Here is a 22401-nt window from a genome sequence, read left to right on the forward strand (position 1 = left end):
GCTGTATATTACGGAGTATAAGGCTATAAGCATTAAGCAATTCATTTATTATGCTGCAAGAGCAAAGGAGCCCAGGCCCATTTCTGCCAATAGTTATGGTGTGTAATTGAATGCTCCATGCGCATGGTGCATACGATGCAAAACGACGTCGTCTTGACTAAAAACACACGTTTCACTTAAAAAGAAAAAAAACAGGTTCGATTCTCGACAATAATATTATTGTGGATATATAGTTATGAATTTTGGATATATAGTTATGAATTTGTGGATATATAGTTATTAATTTATGCATATTTAGTTCATTCATTGTGGATATTTAGTTCATTCATTCATTCATTCACTGTGGATATATAGTTATGAATTTCTGGATATATAGTTATGAATTTATAGATATTTAGTTCATTCATTGTGAATATTTAGTTCATTCATTGTAGATATTTACTTCATTCATTCACTGTCTTCATTCATTCACTGTGGATTTAGTTTATTCATTGTGGATTTTTACTTCATTCATTCACTATGGATATATAGTTATGAATTTGTGGATATATAGTTATAAATTTATGGATATATAGTTATGAATTTATGGATATATAAAAATGCTATTGCCGGGAATCGAACATGATTTCTTCTTTAAGTGGGACGCGCGTTTTTTTAACCAAAACGACGTCGTTTTGCATCGAATGCACCATACGCATGGTGCATTCGGCTGCACAGCATAATTTGTGCATTTCTGCGTCGGTCGGAAAGTCGAAATCAGAATGCCCAAAATCAAGGCTTGTTGCATCAAGCCTATAAATCATAAATGCAATCGTTATGCTATGGACCCGTGTCCAGCATACATTGTGGACACGATAACGGTATTGTTAGTGGCACCATTATCTTCCACTAATTTTTTAAAAAAAATTTCAAATCGCTTCGTTATAGGAGTATATGTTCATAATTTTATCACTATATGTTCATAACGTCAGAGTTCTGTGTTCATAATTTCATAACTGTACATTCATACTTCCATAACTGTACATTCATAATTCCGTAACTGTACATTCATAATTCAATAACTGTAAATTCATAATTTTCGAAGCTCTATGTTCATAATTTTAGAGCTCTATGTTCATAATTTTATCACTATATCATAATTGTAAGTTCATAATGCCAGAGCTCTGTGTCCATAATTCCATAACTGTACATTCATAATTCCATAACTGTACATTCATAATTTTCGAAGCTCTATATTCACAATTTTCGAGCTCAGTGTTGATAATGTTATCACTATATGTTCATAATGTTATCACTATATGTTCATAATTGTAAGTTCATAACGTCAGAGCTCTGTATTCATAATTTCATAACTGTGTATTCATAATTTCATAACTGTGTATTCATAATTTCATAAACGAATAACGCCGTTAACGTCGAGACAATCAATTTTTTTTTTTTAAAACTGGAATGCTGTCGTTTCCCTTGAAAACAACGTCGTTTTGGACTCGTGTCCACAATGCATTGTGGACACGAGTCCACAACATAATTTGCCTCATAAATGCCCGTTGCGGAAGGCAAATTATTCTGTTGACTTAGGTCCAAAAATTTACAATTTATATACTGAATGTTCACAATTTACATATTGAATGTTCACAATTTTATATATTAAATGTTCACAATTTACATATTTAACATTCAGTATGTAAACAGTGTATTTTGACCCGGGTCAATGGCATAATTATTGATCTCAGAAAATGCAATTCATCTTCTTTCAACAATGGTTACCAGTTGTTATATAGTGGACCATGGTCCACAGTGCTATGTGGACCATAGTTGTCAAATGAAACTGTAATATAATTAAAATGATACTTTAGTGTTGCTCAAACGAAACTAGTGTTTGTGAAAAATGAAACTAAAAAGCATAGCTCATTCAACAACGTATTATCAAATGAAACTGTAGTATAATTAAAATGATACTTTAATATTGTTAAAATGAAACTAATGTGTGTGGGAAATGAAACTAAAATTCAGAACCATACAATAACATATATTGTCAAATGACCGTAGAGTATAATTAAGAGTGTGTTTGAAAACCTGGAAAATGAGTTCTGGAAATCATTTTTCAAGTTTTCATTGTTTGGATGTGCTTGGAAAATCAAGTCAACGAAAATCATTTTCCGTTGACTTTGGAAAATAGGCTTGTTTTGGAGGAAAATGTCTTTCCCTTTTTTTGGGGGAGTCATTTTCCAACTTTTACACCAACATCACACCACCACCAACATCACCAACACCATACCACCACCACCTCACTACCACCATCACTACCACTATTGCAACCGCCACCACTACTATACCACCACCACTACCACCACCAACACCATACCACCGCAACCACTACCATCACCAACACCATCAACACCATACCACCACCACCACCACCGTTGCCACCACCACCACCACCATACCACCGCAACCATCGTCGCCGCCACCACCACCACCATCACTACCATCACCGTCGCCGCCACTACCACCACCATACCACCGCAACCACCGTCGCCGCTACCACCACCACCATCACACCACCACCACTACCACCATCGCCGTCGCCGCCACTACCACCATACCACCGCCACCACCACCACCGCCGCCACCACACCACCATCACACCACCGTCGCCGCCACTACCACCACCACAACCACCGTTGTCGCCACCACCACCATACCACCGCAACCACCGTCGCTGCCACCACCACCACCATACCACCGCCGCCGCCACCACCACCACCATCACACCACCGCCACTACCACCACCATACCACCGCAACCACCGTCGCCGCCACCACCACCATACCATTGCAACCACTACCACCATCACACCACCGCCGCCGCCGCCACCACCATACCACCGCCACCACACCACCACCATCACACCACCACCACTACTACCATACCACCGCAACTACCGTCGACGCCACCACCACCATACCATCGCAACCACCGCCGCCGCCGCCACCACCACCACCATACCACTGCAACCACCGCCACCACACCATCACCACCACCACCACTGCTACCACCGTCATACCACCACCAGTTATTATTATTATTATTATTATTATTATTATTATTATTATTATTATTATTATTATTATTATTATTATTATTATTATATAACAAATAACACCACTACCACCATAATATTTTTGATATATTATTAGTTATTTTTTAATATATTTAAAATTATTATTAGATTATTATACATGTTGTAATATTCTAAATAAAATAATTAAAATGTTTAATTATACAAATCTACTCATTTTCCAGAAAATGAACCAAACACACAAAAACAGTTTTCCAGAATGCAACCAAACACTGGGAAGGAAAATATTTTCCGGAAAATGGCTCATTTTCCAGAAGTCATTTTCCTGCTTTCCAAACAGACCCTAAAACAATAATTTAACGTTATTATAATTAAACTAATGTGTGTGAAAATTGTATGACTAAGAAAGAAAAAATGGGAGTGAGGGAAAAAAAAAGAAAAGAAAAAAAAAACAAAAACAAAGTTTGAAAACAAAATTTCTAAAAAAAGTGCAGATGAATGCGCCCAGCTAGCACATGCACTGCATATGCTCGGCTAGGTGCGGGATGTGCGCCAAACGCGCAATAATGCATCTCTCTTCTGCCATTTCTCTCTCCCACCAAACCCATAAAAAACTAGGCTCTTGCATGAGAAAAACATTAAAAAACAATCACTTTCCCAAGGTCCCATTTGTATAAAAAGTAAAAATCATTGTTTAATTTTTTGACCCGTAAAAATTTGAACAAAGATCACTAATGTAATTGCTCTAATGACTATGCTCTGATGGTACAATCATGACATGATGGCAACTTATTACCCCAAGTCAATAGATCAAGCTTAACTCCAATATTCAAAAGCAATATTATAATTATTATTTTTTTCTTGTCTCTCATTGAAACTTAAATACTTGCAAATACTAAAATACAAAAAAATGCATGCCAATAAAATAAAATTGCGTAGCTAATTTCACATGGATATGGCTAATGGCTATGGCCACTCTATGGGTTTGTACCCAGCGAATTTAACCAACACGTATTGATAGTGACAAACAATACACACAAAATGCATATTACATGGTGTTTGGTTGGAGGGGAGAATTATGTGAGAAAGGAATTGTAATTTCATGGGAGTTGAATTATTAGGAATAAAGTGGGAATTTAAATTCCAGTGTTTGGTTGACATGAATAGAATTACTGGAAAATTCAATTTCAATGTTTGGTACACATAGGAATTGAAAGGGAATAAGTAGTATAAAGTCAAAAATGTCCATTATTGTTGTTAGACATTAATTTTAAGTTAAAAAAGGAAGGGGTAATTTTGACTCGTCACTATTTTTTTTTCCCCAGGAATTCAAATCCCAGGGGGGACATGGGATTTTAATTCAATGAAAATTGGGGAATTGCAATTCCATGGAATTGCAATTCCCTCCAACCAAACTACGGAATTTAATGGCCTTTGGAATTAGGTGGGAATTAAGTAGGAAGGAAATTTAAAATCTCTCCAACCAAACGCCCCGTTAGTTCCCCGCCATGCCACTATTTATGGTAAGATTATTGCATTTCCGATCTTTATCAAAACCAAAACATACAAATATGCATTTATAAGTAATTCCATCGAGAATTATCAGCGAATAAGACTATTCATTTATTAGCGCAGAAGTCATTTTCTATGACTATTGTAGAGAGTGATTCTTTACCCTTCCCTCTTTTATTGTTAAAACTATGTATTTTCAAGCTTGTTAATGGAATCGTTTCTGTTTATGTCTGATAGGGAATATACCTTGATATACCAATCCGTGTGTACTAAGCACCTGATTGGGTCTGCATCCACACATATTGAAAATCTTTTCTGGACTTGATCCGACCTTGAGAGAGTACCTAACTGACTCGACCTGAGAGTTAGGCATCCAATTGGCTTAATGAGCTTCTGCTCTTACCCTTGTATACTCAGTCCCGACATGACTACCTGGCTTGGCCCCAAGCGCATGAGATAAGCTTTTAAAGGAGAACATTGACAATAATGCTTGAATCGGGCCCGATGATCATTGGTCAATAAGATATTCCTCTACAAGTGGACGCGTTTTCTAATCTCTAAGATCGTCAAGTGCATGAGAGACACGTGTCGCACGTGTCAACCCTCCGGCATGCGTCCCCTTCAATCTCCTATAAATAGCACGCTAGACGCTTGTAGAAGAGACTTTTTTCCCGATTCTCTCACTAGAGACCTCACGCGCTTGAGAATCTCTGACCCCCCGTCCAGCTTCCCAAGCAACTACTTCCGAATAGGCATCCCAACTACCCGAGTGACTACACGGAAATACACTTTGTATAGTAACACATACGAATTGAAAACATATATCCGGTGGATTACTTTAATGTCAAAAAGAAAAAAGTAATTCGATTGAGAATTATTTATTGTACCACAAAAGTAATTGAGATGCCACTTGGATACCCCGTCCTCACAAGAGTATGGGCATATTATATATATATATTGTGAGCAAGCTAATTCCAAAGTTGTTGATGAATTGAAAGTACAAGTTTGACTTGCGTCGAAGGTGACAAAAAACGTTGGGTGGCATCACCAGCAATGGAAAGGACACATTTCTAAGAGAAGCCAATTGACACAGCCCAACACTCATCTCATCTCTCTTATTCCATTTTTTGCTACCAAAATTTGTTGGCATGCCTCCATTAATGCTCCAAACTCATTTTACTATAATTAGTCTACCATTCAACCATAATCTAATACACTTCTCACTTAATTAATTGTCTTTTTATTTTTGCTGTTGCTGTGCATCATCGTATTCACTCCCTCCTAATGACCTTTTGACTTTTTGAACTCCAATCATGACACTTGAACTATCATATATACTTACATTATAATTTAATGAAATGTAGAGTTTGAATTGTTACATACTATACTTCACGGCACTGCAACATGAAGGCTCGACTGCAACAAGAAACTTTGAGTTCAAATCTTGGTATAAATGCTATAAAAGGGACATTGTTCAAAGTTAGTTTCAAAGTAGTTGATATTTAATTAGTTGAAGGCCTCTACGTATCCATTTTAAAAAGGGTCTTCTAGATAACGAAATTATGATAGACAAGTTGTTAATTACAAAACTAAATGTTTTACAAATAGTTGGATTTTCAAAGAGAGAAAAGAAGTGCACAGAATTACTCGACCTTTCACTTTCTCTCTCAATGTGCTAAACAAAGACTACAAGCTAAGTCGTCAATCGATATTATGATATTTACAAGTGCTATTGACTTGTGGTGGTACTAACCTTTATTCTAGGCATACTTGGGAGGAATGACAACTCATGTGAAGGGATTTCACGGTAGGAAGGATCGAGGGGGAGCCTCGAGTCTAAAGTGGGGCTGGCGAGTTTATTAGAAGATGATCAGTTCAAGTTGGTTGCCGGTTAAACTGAGGTGGCCTGGAAATTTTGCAAACTACATATGAAGGAACTGACTCCGTGAAACAATCAAAGTTGTAGTAGGTCCATCAAAATTTGGGCAACTAAGGATGAGGGAAGATAAGTCTATTGTACAATTTAATACGCAAGTTCAAGATTTATCAAATGAGATCATATATAGTACATTGATCACAATTCTCAACCACACTCTCATGAAAAATGACTAATTATTTTTTTGGATACTCCATAACATCAAAAAAAATTTAAAAGTGAAAATATCCCCATCAAAGTCAAGAGTCAAATACTCAAATAATCCACCTCAATTTTAGTTTTAGTTGTTTTCATGAATGGTATACCCAACAAAATACTAGGAGCACTTGAAGAATAGTCATCATCCATATTGATGGCCACGAAGGGTTTTGGAGGAATTGAAAACTACTCTAAATCTAAGTCTGAGAAAGACTTGAAAATATTGGAAGCCAAAGTTAAAAATTTGTTAGTGATCAACAACTAGGCAATATACTATTTAATTTGATTAAAGATCAAAGCATTACACTTGCGGATGGCAAAAAAGCATGAGAATGTATCACTTTGTGGATAATGGAAGTTATCAAAGGAGAAGACATCTATGAAGCCTTCAAAAATTATTTGAGCATGAATGTGGTTGGATCCAATCAAAGATTTGTGCATGATAATATTCAAGGGACCATATCACATATTATTGAAGAACTTGATCGAATTAGAGAAGAAGAGAGAAGAAACCTCAAGAAAAGAGGTAAAGAGTTTTTTTTATTTTTTTTTTGAAAACAGGTAAAGAGTTTTTAATAGCTCTAAGTTTTGTTTTTGTAAGCTTATTTTGTTTTGAACTCCAAATATTGTAATTGTAATCGTGATTGTTTAGTGGAAGGTCATTTACTTTATGCTTTTAAGTTATTTTGTTGCAAATTTACTTTCCTAGAAATTTTTTAAGTGTCAAATTTGAATTTATTAGTTGAAACACTTTATGAAAATGTCAAATTGACAAATTCTTTCAAATCGATCAGCCAGAGTATAGGTTTTGACATCATACTATTTAATTTGTATTAGATTTTGATGATACCAAATATACTAGGATTTTTAGTTCCCAACTCTTTTTATAATTTTAGACTTGTGAAACGTTTTTCATTGTAACATCCACATAGTCATACTTAGGGGGTGAACTATACCACCTGGTGTTGGTGATAATGAACCAAAATCGATTTAATATCCCAAAAATAATATTTATATATACACACAAGTATATAAAATATTATTGGATATTTATCCGAAATATATATATACACACAAATATATATAAAACGGACCCAAAGGTTATATATACATGTATATCTACAAAAAAAAAAAAAAAAAAAATACACCAATATATATCAACCAAAATTGGAACTAATAATCCTCAGATTATAAGTCCAATCCAACGAATATATCAAAAGAGGGAGAACAGATTTTCGCTTAAAAGCATAATCCAAAAACAAGAAAGAAGAAGAGGAAGAAAGATTAATACGAGTTAGGCGATGTGCCTTTCTTTCCTTAAAACCTTATTTGCCACCTCCCAAAAGTGCTAGGAGCGTTGCGGCCTAGGTCTCCCAGGATAAAACGTACAACGATTCGACGTTTGAGCATCGAAACGAACGAACCCGGCGAATAAGAGCACGGGCAAAACACAGCTTCAAGAATGGAGTAGAAGCAGAAGTATTTTGAGGCTGAAATTTTTTTTTTTCTTGTGTGTTAAAACTGCTACTGCTCAACTCCTTCTTATATAGGGATTGTGGAGTGAATATCCTTTATTATGGCATTTAGGGGCACCCCTACAACTCCTGTAACAGCAACCATAAACATGGGTTTTAATTCAAAAATTAAAATTGGAATTAATTCAAAAAATTAATCCTGTAACAGCTGAATTAAATCTCAACAGTCACAAACGGGAGCTTCAGGCCGAACTTTCGGCCTAAGTTGAAACCATTGTTTCATTTCATTTCGTGGTGGCCAAGGTAGCACACGAAACTTGTTTCATTACAGTGAAACCATTTAGGCCCCAGTTTAGTGAGGAGACCCAAATTGATGTTATTATGGCCACATTTGCACTACATAATTATATTCGGAAGAATTCACAAGATGACATGATGTTTAATGTGCTTGAGCAGCATCCATATTGCATACTGACCGATGAACTTCAAGATTCAAGTAGTAATATCTCCATCAACGAAAATTTAAGTCACACCTCTATGGAGATGAAGGAGATTTGCAACAATATTGCTACTTCATTATGGGATGCTAGATCATGATCATGCTAATAGTTTTATTTTAAAAAGTGTATACTTTTTTTGGAAGACGAAATGTTAAATTTTAATATGTAAACAAACTAATTTAAATTTTATGAAGATGTCCTTTTTAGTCTTTTTACATTTATCAGCTTATCAAAAAGCTAATTTTACCAAACACTTTCAATCATAACAGCTAGCTTAACAACTCTTCAATTTTCAGCTCCGAGCTTATAATTTTTCAGCTTTCAGCTATCAGCTCCTAGCTTATAGCTTTTTAGCTAGGTTTGTCAAACAGAGCCAAAGAATCTATAAATATCTCATTTCAAGTTAAAAGAGGCGTTCGTTGGTCATTTTTCATAAGTATACAAGATATTAAATAAATAAATAAATAAATAAATAACTAACTTAAGTACAAATTCAAACAAACCAGTGAGAAATTCAAAAGCAAAGGCTTTCGATCAGGGCATCAGGCCATAATCCATAACACAAAACTCATGCAAATTCAGGCTCTGTTGGCAGAGCTTATTTAGGAGCTTATAGCTTATTTTAAGTTACTAATAAGCTATAAGTTCTGTTTGGTAATGTTTCTAAAATAAGCTCCTAGCTTAAAATAAGAGTTTATTTTGAAACGCTACCTTAGGTAGCGTTTCAAAATAAGCTCATAGCTTCCTAACTTTTTTTCCATTTTTATCCTTATTATTTTAAAGAAATGACATAATTTACCCTTCACAATTAAAACCCTTTTCTCTTTTCCTTTATCCGCTACTTTCACCACAAATATTATTATTATTATTATTATTATTATTATTATTATTAGATTTGCAACAATATTGTTACTTCATTATGAGATGCTAGATCATGATTATGTTAATAGTTTTATTTAAAAATGTTAATTTTTTTAAAAGATAAAATGTTAAATTTTAGTAGGTAAACAAACTAATTTAAATTTTATGAAAGATGTCCTTTTTAGTATTTTTACATTTATCAGCTTATCAAAAAGTTAATTTTACCAAATACTTTCAATCGTAACAGCTAGCTTAACAGCTCTTTAGTTTTCAGCTTCGAGCTTATAGCTTTTCAGCTTTCAGCTCATTTTCAGCTTTCAGCTCCTAACTTATAGCTTTTTAGCTAGATTTGTCAAACAGAGCCTCAAGCACATCTCAAGCTGAGCCCACCGACTTGGATAAGAATAAATTCTTGATCTTCAAAAATCATTTCTCTACTTAAAAAAAAAGTGGAGTAAACTGAGTGAACCAAACCACTATAAAAATTATCTATCTCTCTTTTACTTTACTACATTCATTTTTCACACTTACATAACTACAAACATTTGTTATTTCTTAACAAGACAAACATCCATGTGTCAAGTAATTCAGGTTTCTTAAAGTTCATTTTTTAACAAACAATTTTGCGAAGTAAAAAAAAAAAGAAAAAAAAAGAGTATAGGCTAACTTATTATGCTTACCTAACGCGCTCTTTAAAATACGAGTATAGTACACCACTACACCGTAATAACTGAGCACGTAGTAGCAATATGGTACAGTATTAATTAAACAAATACACAGAAGTAAAAAAATAATAGAGTACTGTATAGTACACCGTAATAATCTACAACCAACATCGTAAACTCAACATCTGAGGCTCGAGGTGCGGAACATAAAGAAATTAAAACAAAAGAATCTGCGCGTGTGTAAATATATATACACAACTATATAAGTATATATAACGCACCACTGCTCTTTCCTTCAGTGTCTCTCTGTACCTTCTCCAACACACTCTGTGTGTGACTGTTAGAGAGAGAAATAGAATGCAGTTACTGTGAGAGAAAGAGAGAGAGAGAGAGAGAGAGAAACTAAGAGCCATAAATGCCTCTCAGAAACAAAGCGTGAGGACTTTTCATGTTTCACGGATTTTCTTTCAGTACGGCACCACCCTATAGTAGTCCAGTCCATGCTCTATGCCTCTCTATACACACTCGCAGTTCATAGCCTTCAACAACACCCACTGTAACACTCGCCTTGAGATTTGAGATTTGAGATTGTCTTTTGTTTTTGCTGTTTTTTTGTTCTCTCTGAAGTCGTGTTGAAGGTAGGGATGATGGAGTCGGAGCTGAGTAAGATGACGCAGGAGATTTTCTCTAAGCTGGAGCAGAAATGGCTTTACCACTGCGAAGGAAGGAAAACGGGTGTTCTTTGCATCGACGGCGGAGGAACTACCGGCATTGTTTGCGCTGCTGCTTTGATCCATCTAGAGGATCAGATCTGCGCGAAAACCGGCGATCCTAATGCTCGGATTGCCGACTTCTTCGATGTTATCGCCGGTACTGGAATAGGTGCTATCTTCGCCACAATGTTGACTGCCGACGGAGGAAACGGCCGTCCTTTGTATACGGCGAAGGAGGCCTTCGCGTTCGTGAGAGAGAAGCAGCCGGAGCTGTTCAAGAAGAAGCACGTCGGCGTTTTTGGCAGGCGGCGGAAATTTTCGGGGAAGAGTATGGATAAGGTGTTGAAGGAGGCTTTGAGGAGAGAGGACGGAACGGTTTTGACGTTGAAGGACACGTGCAAGCCGCTTCTCGTCCCTTGCTTTGACCTGAACAGCTCAGCGCCGTTCGTTTTCTCCCGTGCCGACGCCTCGGAGTCCGCGAGCTTTGACTTCGAGCTCTGGAAAGTGTGCCGCGCCACGTCAGCTAATCCGTCCATTTTCAAACCGTTTCCACTCAAGTCCGTCGACGGAAAAACCTTTTGCCTGGCCGTAGACGGCGGACTCGTCATGAACAACCCAACCGCCGCCGCCGTTACTCACGTTTTGCACAACAAGCGAGATTTTCCGTCCGTAACAGGCGTGGATGACCTTTTGGTTCTCTCTCTAGGTAACGGTTCATTTTCCGCTTCGCCAAACTCTAAACTCCGTGACAACGACTATTGCTCTACGGCGTCCGTTGTAGGCATTGTCCTTGACGGCGTTTCCGAAACCGTCGATCAAATGCTTGGCAACGCCTTCACTTGGAACCCGAACGGTTACGTGAGAATCCAGGTATGAACAACATAATTCCTTTATCTTTTTTTTTTTTTTTAAAAAGTAATTGTTGTAAATCATTATTAATTTTATTTTTTGATAAAATCAGGCAAATGGCCTTGCGAGTGGACTGGGAGAGAAAGTGGAGGACGTGTTGGGAGAGAGAGGAGTGGAATCGTTGCCGTTTGGCGGCAAGCGGTTATTGACGGAAACAAACGGACAGCGAATCGGAGGCTTCGTGCAACGGCTTGTTGCTTCCGGGAGGAGCAGCCTACCACCGAGTCCGTGCAAGGAAAATGCCGTTAGTCCTCTTACTAACGGCCGTTAATATCATCATCCTATTCCTCTTTTTGTAATGCTTTTTTTTGTCCAGACTCTATTTAGTCTATGCCCAACTAATAAATGTAGCAGTGATCCTGTAACAACTTAGCATTATCCTCTACCTGCAAGCGTAACTACTATTCTAAACTACTTTTCTAGTGCATAGTGCAATTTTTTAATTTTTATTTACTGCTCATACAATATCTATCTCAAAAAAATGTAGTTAAGTAGGTAAAATATGACTTGTATAGTTTAAGATTATGAGTTTGATTATTACATGTATTTTTGGGTAAAAAATTATGAGAATGTTTGATAAATAGTTGTTAGCTGATTGAGTTAATGAATTTGACTAGTTGATATCATTAGCTGATTGTAGAAAGATATTTGGTAAATTAGATATTAGCTGATAGCATTTTTTTAAAAAAGGGATCGAAAAAAGTGTTTTGAGCAATTTGTTGAAATTTTTGTTTTCAAACAATAAGGATTATAAAAAGTTAATTTTTTTTTTGAATGTTACTGGCCCTATTACATTGTAGTATCTGTTCATATACTTTCTCAACCTACTGAAACACAAAGAACCAATAACGCCTCCACCGAGGCTCGAACTTGTAACCTTCCAAATGGAAGTCCAACCCGGGTACCATTAGACCACATAGTCTTGGTTATAAAAAGTTAATTAATTTATCAAACATTCATATTAATTATTTAACCATGTTAAACAACTAATAAGGGGGCGTTTGGTTGGATGGAAGTCAAATTCCATGGAAAATGTTTTCCTAAAAGTGTAGGAAAATGTTGTTTTATGTTGTTTGGTTGGATGGAAAATCTTTTCCATAGGAAGTTGAATTCCTAAAGTTGAAGGAAAACAAAATCCTAGCAAGACATTGGTATTTTGTTTTCCAAAGGATTTGGGAAGAAAGTATTACAATATTGGACTATTTTACCCTCTTCAAAGTTTATTAATTACACATGTATATATTATTATTAAGGGCATATTGGTTTTTATATTCATAATTCCTTACCATTCCAAACCCAACCAAACAATAGAATTCATATTCCCAGTAATTTCTTTTCCACCAACCAAACAATGGAATCCATTTTCCTGATAATTTGTTTTCCATGGAATTTGAATTCCATTTCCCATCAAATATTTTCCAGCGAACCAAACAGGCTGTAAATATCTAACAAGCCAAAATTATATTACCCAACAGGACCAATACATATCTAATTCTACCGGCGTCTACATAGACTGCCTCCTTATACTCAGTTGAATATATAGGACAGATTAGGACTCTAATACTCTATTACCGTAATCTTGTTTACAGGACATTGCTAAGTTGACAAATACTTCAACATATAGTAATTGCCTTTTTTTTTTAAAGGTTTATTAAAATTTTAATAGTTTGATTCGACCTATTTTATTTCTTATATTCAATCAAATCCTAGCATATAGTTAATTTGCTTCATCTTTTGCCACTTTCATGACTACATCAAGGCAAAAAGATATGAGATAATTGATGGTTTCTTACTGGAAAAATCAAATTGATTGAAAATTATTAAAATGTTGATTATAAATGATGCAATGGACTGTAATGATACAATTAATATTTTTTGGGACAACTCCAACAAAATTATAAGGTTGTTAATTTAGTAATCACAAGATTACCAGACCCGGACCGTTAAACCGACGAAGAAAGACTCTGAACACTTCGTGACTTACACTAAAAAAGGTAATCACAAGGTTACAAGTTTGACTTATACGGAGTGACTTAGTAGTCTTCTTGATTTGAGCTAATAAGGAAGGTGGTTAGGTGGATTTTCCTCATCACTAAAAAATTAATATTTTTATTTTTTTAAAAAAAAAAAAGAAAAAAAAAAAAGAACTGTGCTAGTGTCGGCACGGAAGCAAGCGAAATTTAAAAAATAAAAATAAAAATTCTGGGCTCATTGACTCACTAAGACAACAATAAAGAAAGGTTAGATATGAGTGAGATGGCATTAAATGCAAAGGTAAAGTAAACCCCAATATTGAAGAGCAATCCGAATATCTTAAGCCATACTTTGCCTTCATTACATCTTATTCCATTTTAAATGCAAGAATTCGACCTTCGTTTCAGTTCCGAATCTTTGACAATTTATTGCCACGACTCAGATTTACATTAATTAATTTTGGAGTAATTAACTGACCGCCTCCTCACTTTGAAATTTGAATGAGCCCTTCCCCATTAATTTATATATATATATATATATATATATATATATATATATATATATATATATATATATATATATAAAGGATCAGGTGCGGTAATTGGTTACATGTGAAAGATGAGGTCTAATCTAGCTAAAATTAACAGTCTAGATTGAAGAAATTTTTAAAAAAATACAGTGACATTATGCTAATTTTGCATTGGTTTAAAATTTAAGGTGCGTATGTTTAACGCTTAAGGCGCGTCACTTTCTAGTTTAAGGTATGTAAGTTTAAAACTTAAGGTGTTTAAGTTTTAAGGTTAATGTGCGTAGTTTTATAGCTTAAGGTAGTCACCTTTCTAGTTTAAGGTGCATCTATTTAAAATTTAATGTGCGTAGTTTTATAACTTATTGTGTGTAGTTTTATATCTTAAGATGCATCGGTTCGAGACACTGCATGCATGTTGGTAGGAAGCAAGTTTTTTTTTTTTTTTTTTTTTTTTTTTTTTTTTTTTTAAATTCATTGATTTGAGCCGTTGATCTAGATTTGATCAACAACATTGTGTGGACCATGTTCGTCAAATGAAACTGCAGTGAAATTAAAATGATACTTTAGTGGACCATGGCCTAAAAGTGAATTGACACCTTTAAATATAGTATCAAAAATAAAAATAACTATATATATATATATATATATATATATATTTTTTTTTTTTTTTCTTTTGGTTCATTCTTCTTCTCTTCTTAAAACCATCACATACACAAAGTATGAACACTTAAGAGTGGTATATATCCCGTTCTGGTTATGGCAGAACGCCAGAACATGAACAATTATACTAATAAATAAATAAAGACAAAATCACTATTTTAATTATAAGTTGATATATATATATATATATATATATATATATATATATATATATATATATATATATATATATGCAGCATGCACTTAATAAATTATGTCGTGTGCACCATGCATGGTGGTGCACACTGTTGTAAAATGATATTGTTCCAAATTTAAAAAAAAATTCCTTTTTCATTGCCGTTAACGGCGTTAGGCAGTTTCCTTTCGCATTCAAACATTTCATTGTTCATAATTTTATAAATATATGTTCACGGCAGTATTAGATTTGTGAACATGTGATAGAGCTATATGTTCATAATTTTATAAATATATGTTCATAATTATAAAGCTATATGTTCATAATTTTCGATTTTCATATTCCCAATTGTTGAACTCTGTATTCACAAATCACATACCACTATATGTTTATAATTTGATAACTATACAGTTTAGAAATTATGAATCTGTAGTACAGAAATTATGAATCTACAGTACAGATATTATGAATCTGCAGTATAGAAATTATGAATCTACTGTATAGAAGTTATGAATCTACTGTATTTAAATTATAAATCTACGATTTAGAAATTATGAATCTCCAGTATATATTTTATTAATCTACAATATAAAAATTATAAATTAAAACCGTGCTCACCTTTTATGGTGCACACGGTTGCACGACATAATGTTCCCATGCACTTTGATTGGGTTCCTTGCAACGCAATTTGGTAGCTAGGTAGCTAGGCTTTGTATTAAAAAAAAAAAAAAAAAAAAAAAAGATTGTAGTCGTGGTTGTAGCATGGGCATGGGACAAATTCAATATAATGCAATTTACCGGACACTTGGTCTTATCATATTGAAATGGTCCCTCTTTGGCCTAAGTTTTTTTTGTCTGTGGCTCATGACATTTCAAGACCAATCGTAGAAGGAGTTGGGGAAGAGAATGCTAAGGATTGGGTGTTTGGGTTAGGTGGAGAATATGAAGACGCATCATACGTACGCTGGTGACAATGGGTAAGACAACAATTACTCTCTTTGCATCTTTTCTCCCAGCTTAGCCAACCTGGTTGATTCCTAAATCCTATCTTAAATAATGCAATTAAATACTAATCTTACTATATAAAAGAACAGAAATATTATATGTATAAAAATATTTCTAATCATAGCCTAATTTCCCGATAACGATAGAGAGAGACTTAGGTATGTTTGGGTCACACATGAACGTAGGTGATACGTTTGGGTCATCTTTTGGATCGCCTCAGCGAAGGTAAGTTGCATGCCTTCGAGCTTGACCCGCCTTGGTGATATGCTTGGGTTGTCCAATGGCTCACCTTGGGGAAGGTAAGCCACTTTTGAACTCAACCTGACTTGGTGATACGTTCAAGCCATCCTTCGGCTTGCTTCACGAAAGGTAAGTCACCTTTGAGCTTGGCCTAGATTAACGATATGTTGAGGTCGTCCTTCGATTATACTTTGATTTGATGGGTAGTTTTCAAAGTTGGCACCCTCTAGTTCCTACCCTAATATAGACTCACCAACCTCGCCTCCTATACGGATTTGGGATCAATCGAGTCATGTTCATGGTGTACATTGTTTCTCCTTGCACTTTCTGTTGGGCGTTGGCCAAGTTCAGCCCTTGATTGATTCGAGACGCCGCGTTGTGACTTATCATGGAATGATGTGGTTAAATGGTTAATGTCCACATACTTATCACCAATTGGTTTTAAGTAGGATATGTCAATTAGATACCCAAAGAACTCTGTGATTAAGGGTTTTTGACTTACAACAGTCATAGGATGCATGGGTAACCGCCTAGGAAGTAAGCATAATGCAGCGTTGAGATCCATCACTTTCTTCTCCGAGCTCAACTACCCCCCTCGTCTTTGAGATGAAAACTTTGATTCCCTCCGAGCTCGACCTCCCCCTCATCTTTGAGAGGACAACTTTGCCAATCTCATTGGTTTCCATGACTTCGATTTGATTAGCAACTGAGGGTTGATATAGGAGGCGACTTAATTAAAATCCAAGAATGCTATCGACTTAGCTTTGGGGTCGACGAGATACATCTCAAGATCCAACAATATTATCGCCTCGGAGCTAAGTCGAACCTTCTAGCTAGAACTCAGGGTTAGACAACAGGACTTAAATAGTGACCTTGGGCGCAACATGTAATGGCTCAGGGTTGAATGACGCTTGACTCGAGACCGAATTAACCCATCCTATTTCAATCTGGACACTTAGTGACTTGGACTTAGCCAATAGGAAAAGGTTTGGCTTGCTCTTGACCAAGTCTAGGGCTCAACCAAGAATGAATTCTTTTGTTCGAAGGTGAGCAAGGTCGGACTTCATACCACTCCTAGAGAAACACTTACTTTTTTTCTTAGCCAAGGCTCGAGCTCGATAAAGAACAAGTTCTTGCAACTCCTAGGGAAAGCTTAGTTTTTTTTTTTTTTTTTTTGGACCAATGCTTGAGCTCAGCCAAGAACAAATTCTTCCGTTCAGTGGTGAGCGAGGTCGAACCTCGTACCATCCCTAGGAAATACCTTTCCATTCGGTGCTAGGCGAGGTCGTACCACATAATGCCCCCACGAAAACCTTAGCTTTCTTGGCCAAGGCTCGAGATCGGCAAAAAATGAGCTCTTTCATTCCGTAGAGAGCGAGGTCGAACCTCAAACCACCCCTAGGGAATACCTTAGCTTCCTGTTTGGTGCTAGGCAGGGTTAGACCCCGTAACGCCGCTAGGGAATGCATCGTTTTTTCTTGGCTAAGGCTTGGGCTGGGCCAAGAACAAACCCTTCTGTTCAGTGGTGGGCGAGGTTAGACCTCGTATCACCCTTAGGGAATACTTTCCCATTTGAGAGTCGCTACCACACTACCTCTGGCGAGATTCGATCATTAGTCTCTTGTGACAAATTTTACTTCTGTGACCAATTGAACTGCCATACATGCAAATATATAGATAGATATTCTTGGGGATGTTTGGTTCATGGAAAAGAACTTCCAAGGAAAATGATTTCCTAGAATTTGAGGAAAACAAAAGTTTTCTGATGTTTGGTTCATGAAAATTGTTTTCCAATGCAAAACTAATTCCTCAAATATGATGAAAACAAAATCTTAGCATATGGTTGGTATTTTGTTTTCCAAGGTCGGAGGGAAGAAAGATTGAGTTAATTGGACTATTTTACCCTTATACTTTCCTCTTAATTATTATTAAGTATTATTATTGTATATGAGCATTTAGGTCTTTATACACATTATTCCTTACAATCACAAATCCAACCAAACAATGAAATTTATATTCCCAGTAACTCATTTTTCATCAACCAAACAATGGAATCCATCTTCCCATAACTACTTTTCCATGGAATTTCAATTCCATTTCCTTTCAAATATTTTCCGTGACCAAACGAGCCCTAATTTTTTTTTGGTATTATTAGGGTTATGCCTAAACATTATAAATTAGATAATTTCATACAAATTTCAAACTTTTCTTACAATTTTAACTAAATTTACTACCTAACCTAAACACAACTAATTCAATTAATTAATTATTGACTTATATATCCTATATATATAGATCTAGTACTTCTGATTATATTTCTGAAGCACAGGTCAGATTCGGTTGAATTTTTAAATCAGAAAATAAAACCAGACAAAACTATATAATTTAAAATTTTAAATATAATTATTAAAAGACTCAAGTTTATATATTTTATGACATCAAATACATGATAGTATCGTGGCTCCTAGGAGTCTTTACTGTTCCCAAAAACTCCCAGATTTCTCGCCGTCATGTGACAGCGTGAAAACAAAAGCGAAAAGACGACCAAAAACTTCCGGAAAGTGGAACCAAAATTGGCGCTCTCATATGCTCGTTTATGCTTGTCTCTTTTTTATTTTGGCAAATATAATATAATATAATATAGTATAATACCCATAATGAAAAGAATTAACAGAAATTAAAAGTAATGTCCTATCGAAAATACATTAATTATATTTTATTGCGACACTGAACAAAGTTTGCTTTATCGATCACAGTAAAATCCCCAAAAAAGACGCCCACTAGCATGGTAAAAGCTAGATTCTACCCTGGCCTATTGCCCAAGAAAGCTCCTACATTTGCTTTGCTAATAACTATTGTTAATTAGACATGTAAAGTTGAAAAAAAAAAAAAAGGTTGAGATTGATAATGTAGGTTCTCATTTTAATAACAGTTGGCAATTGTTATACGTGACCCAGATTCATATTGCATTCTAAATTAAATCCTGACACAAAAATTTTGTATTTTTAGTTAACACATTTTGTAACTACAGTTAACAGTTTATGTACATGTAAACAAATTAAAAACTTGATAATTGCTGACACATAATATGATAGCTACAAGTACAAAAACTATCAACTGTAAGGACATAATGTGTCAACTATAAATATAGAATCTGAAGGTAAATAACTTAATAATTGCTGACACATAATATGATAGCTACAAGCACATAAACTATCAACTGCAAGTACAAAATATGTCAACTATAGATATAAAATCTGAATGTTATTTTTGGACCAGGAACTACAATATAAGGTAGACCCCATTCCGTCGTATAATTTGCGGCTTGTTGGTTTCAAATCATTACCCATTATTTGAATCAATATCTTAATTTAAAAAACTGTAACTAATACCTTTCACTTTTTTGAATATTCCACTCATTTCATAATAAAATACGTTAGATTAAACATTAATGTGATTTTAATGAAAATTTTTCCTGACGGAGGCTTAGATTTTTTGGATTGAAAATATTTGAAAAAGTATAGAATAGATATTACATTGTAAAGAATTATGAGTATTTAAAAAAAATTAATTTAATTTTAAAGAAAATTAATAAATTAAATGAAGAAAAAAAACAAAGAAGGAATACTTCTAACTTATGTAGTTATATAACACACTATTACTTACATCAAACAAAATTCTTTAGATTAAAAATAAGTTAAAAATTATTTGCATTCAAAAAAAGTTAAAAATTATTTAAAATATTCTAAAACCACCTAATAATGAATATTTTCTAGAGATATAAAAATTAATAATTTTCTTTACAAATATTTTGCTCAAACACGTACGTATCACATTAAAATTAAGATGTTTGACAAATAAATATTTTGCAGATAACAAAATGTATATATTTATTAAAAAAATAATTAAACATCATCACTTTTTTTTATTCTTTTAGAAATTGTATAATAAATATGAGTAGAGTTTTTCTATATAATACATACAAGGAAAAAAAAATGATATTTCTTTATATGTATATATTAAAAAAGTGTAATCAATGTCCTTTTCTAAGCATTTCTATAGACATATATCTTATTATACAATATTCTATATGCTTTAAAAATACATACACGTCTTTAGATAGTTGTGCTTGGATTGCCGCATGCTATAATTATCCACGTTTGTTATAGGGAGAAGATGTATACAGGACATCATGAGGTCCTCGATTTGGCAATGACCTCAAATTAGATGGATTAATTAAGCTTAATATTGATGGAAGCTTGAAGAGGATGAAGGGAAAGGCAAGATGTGGCGATATATATCCTAATTAAGAGATGAGACAACTAAGCTCCTTGTTGGAATTTTTTCTCAAAATTTGAAATATATCAAATACAAAATTCTTCAAAAATGGTGTAGTAATTTAAAAAATGGTTAATTCAAATTGTGTGATTCACACTTTTCATAAAACTAATTCAATTCATCCTAAAGGTGATAGGACTATAGGAGCGATGAAACGTACGTCAGTTTCGCAAGATACACTAGATTACAATAATAAATTGAAACAGTCAAATATATTACTTTTAGTGAACTAAAACAGTGTTAAACATTTCTAGAATTGAACTGTTGGTGGAGTTTGTAGAGTTAGTATTTGTAAACACAAAATTTGAATTACATATTCAAATTCAAAATTAGTTACAATGACTGGGAATAAAGTCCAGGTACAAGATCTCTGGATAGTTTTTTGATTCTTCAATTGGATGTCTTCAACACTTCATTGAAGAGCCTTCGCAACGCAAGTGACTTGATCTTTAAAGAAGGACTTATATGTATAGCTTATTCTTCGTTGAAGGGCCTCTGAACTCAAATGGCTTGATCTTCAGTGGAAGGTTAGATCAATATGCTAATTGGCATGATCTTCATAGAGGGGATTTTATAATTATTTTATTTTCAAGATCATTTTATACTTTTGTTATTGTTATTGACATTGAATTTCTTAATATAATATATTTTGCAATTATATTATTGAAGTATTATATTATATGTTTGATGCATGTATGTGATATTAATTAATTGGTAGATATTTTTTAATTTTAAAAATTTAGCGACAGACAAAAATCATAGTAAATCTGTAACTAAATACCTTCTAACAATAAAGAATAACAACAAAATAACAATGGAAATTTTCGTTGCTAAATTTAGCAACAGATATTTCCGTCTCTAAGTTGTAGCTAAATGGCACCTACAGAAACAGAATAGGGACGGAGTTTTCCGTCGCTATTCCCTTGCAAATTTCATCATTCAAATCTACGCGAAGAAGAAATTAGCGACGGATATATTTAACTTTAGCGACGGATAATACCTTCCCATTCGGTGCTAGGTCAAGTTTTAGTCCACTTTTAGTCCTTTTCTTTTTAGTAAAGTTAATTTCTTTTTTGGTCCTAAATTTATAAGGTCAATCCACTTTTAGTCTTTTTTTTTTTTTTTTTTTTTTTTTTCAAAACATCCACCTTTGGTCCTAGTATATTGTCGCATGTCCATTTTTAGTCATCATCAACAAAATCATTTAAGTATCTTTAAATGCAAGGCCATCGAACTCTAAAAAGCTCCACATAAGCGATGCAATTATTTAAACCATTTTTACCTCCTATAACTAGTTAGCAACACGTTCTAGGCTTATAACTGACTTAGGGTGATCACGGTTCCGGTTCCTAACCAGCGATTCTCGATTTTGAAAAATGACGAACTGACAATTCCAGTTTGAACTGACAATTCGAACCTTTTTTTTTTTTTTTTTTGGTAAATTCTATTTTTGTATTCTTAAAATAGACCAAATTCAACAATTAATTGTGTTAAATATTTTTTTCATTCTGGATTTTTTTAAAAAAATAATTATATCAGATATTTAAACTTTAAAGTTAAACTAAAAATAAAATAAAATTTAAGCTTGCATTTTTGAATACTATTGACTCTATTACAATGTAGTTTCTG

General features: G+C 34.3%; 1 protein-coding gene across 1 annotated transcript; it reads left to right on the plus strand.

The window, feature by feature from the left end:
* Positions 1–10518: 10518 nt before the first annotated feature.
* Positions 10519–12278, plus strand: LOC109182708 (probable inactive patatin-like protein 9). The gene is made up of 2 exons (XM_019332870.1): positions 10519–11812; positions 11904–12278. The coding sequence occupies exons 1-2, from the start codon at positions 10874–10876 to the stop codon at positions 12120–12122; spliced, it is 1158 nt and encodes a 385-aa protein (XP_019188415.1). The 5' UTR covers positions 10519–10873; the 3' UTR covers positions 12123–12278.
* The last annotated feature ends 10123 nt before the right edge of the window (positions 12279–22401 follow it).

The sequence above is a fragment of the Ipomoea nil genome, unplaced genomic scaffold (genome assembly GCF_001879475.1).
Source record: "Ipomoea nil cultivar Tokyo-kokei standard unplaced genomic scaffold, Asagao_1.1 scaffold1074, whole genome shotgun sequence".
In the NCBI taxonomy this organism is placed as follows: Eukaryota; Viridiplantae; Streptophyta; class Magnoliopsida; order Solanales; family Convolvulaceae; genus Ipomoea; species Ipomoea nil.

Excerpts from the sequence above, each read along its gene's own strand:
- LOC109182708 (XM_019332870.1), top strand. The coding sequence starts at position 10,874 with ATGATGGAGTCGGAGCTGAGTAAGATGACGCAGGAGATTTTCTCTAAG. Across the intron at positions 11,813-11,903 it reads ACGGTTACGTGAGAATCCAG|GCAAATGGCCTTGCGAGTGG; the intron begins GTATGAACAACA and ends TGATAAAATCAG.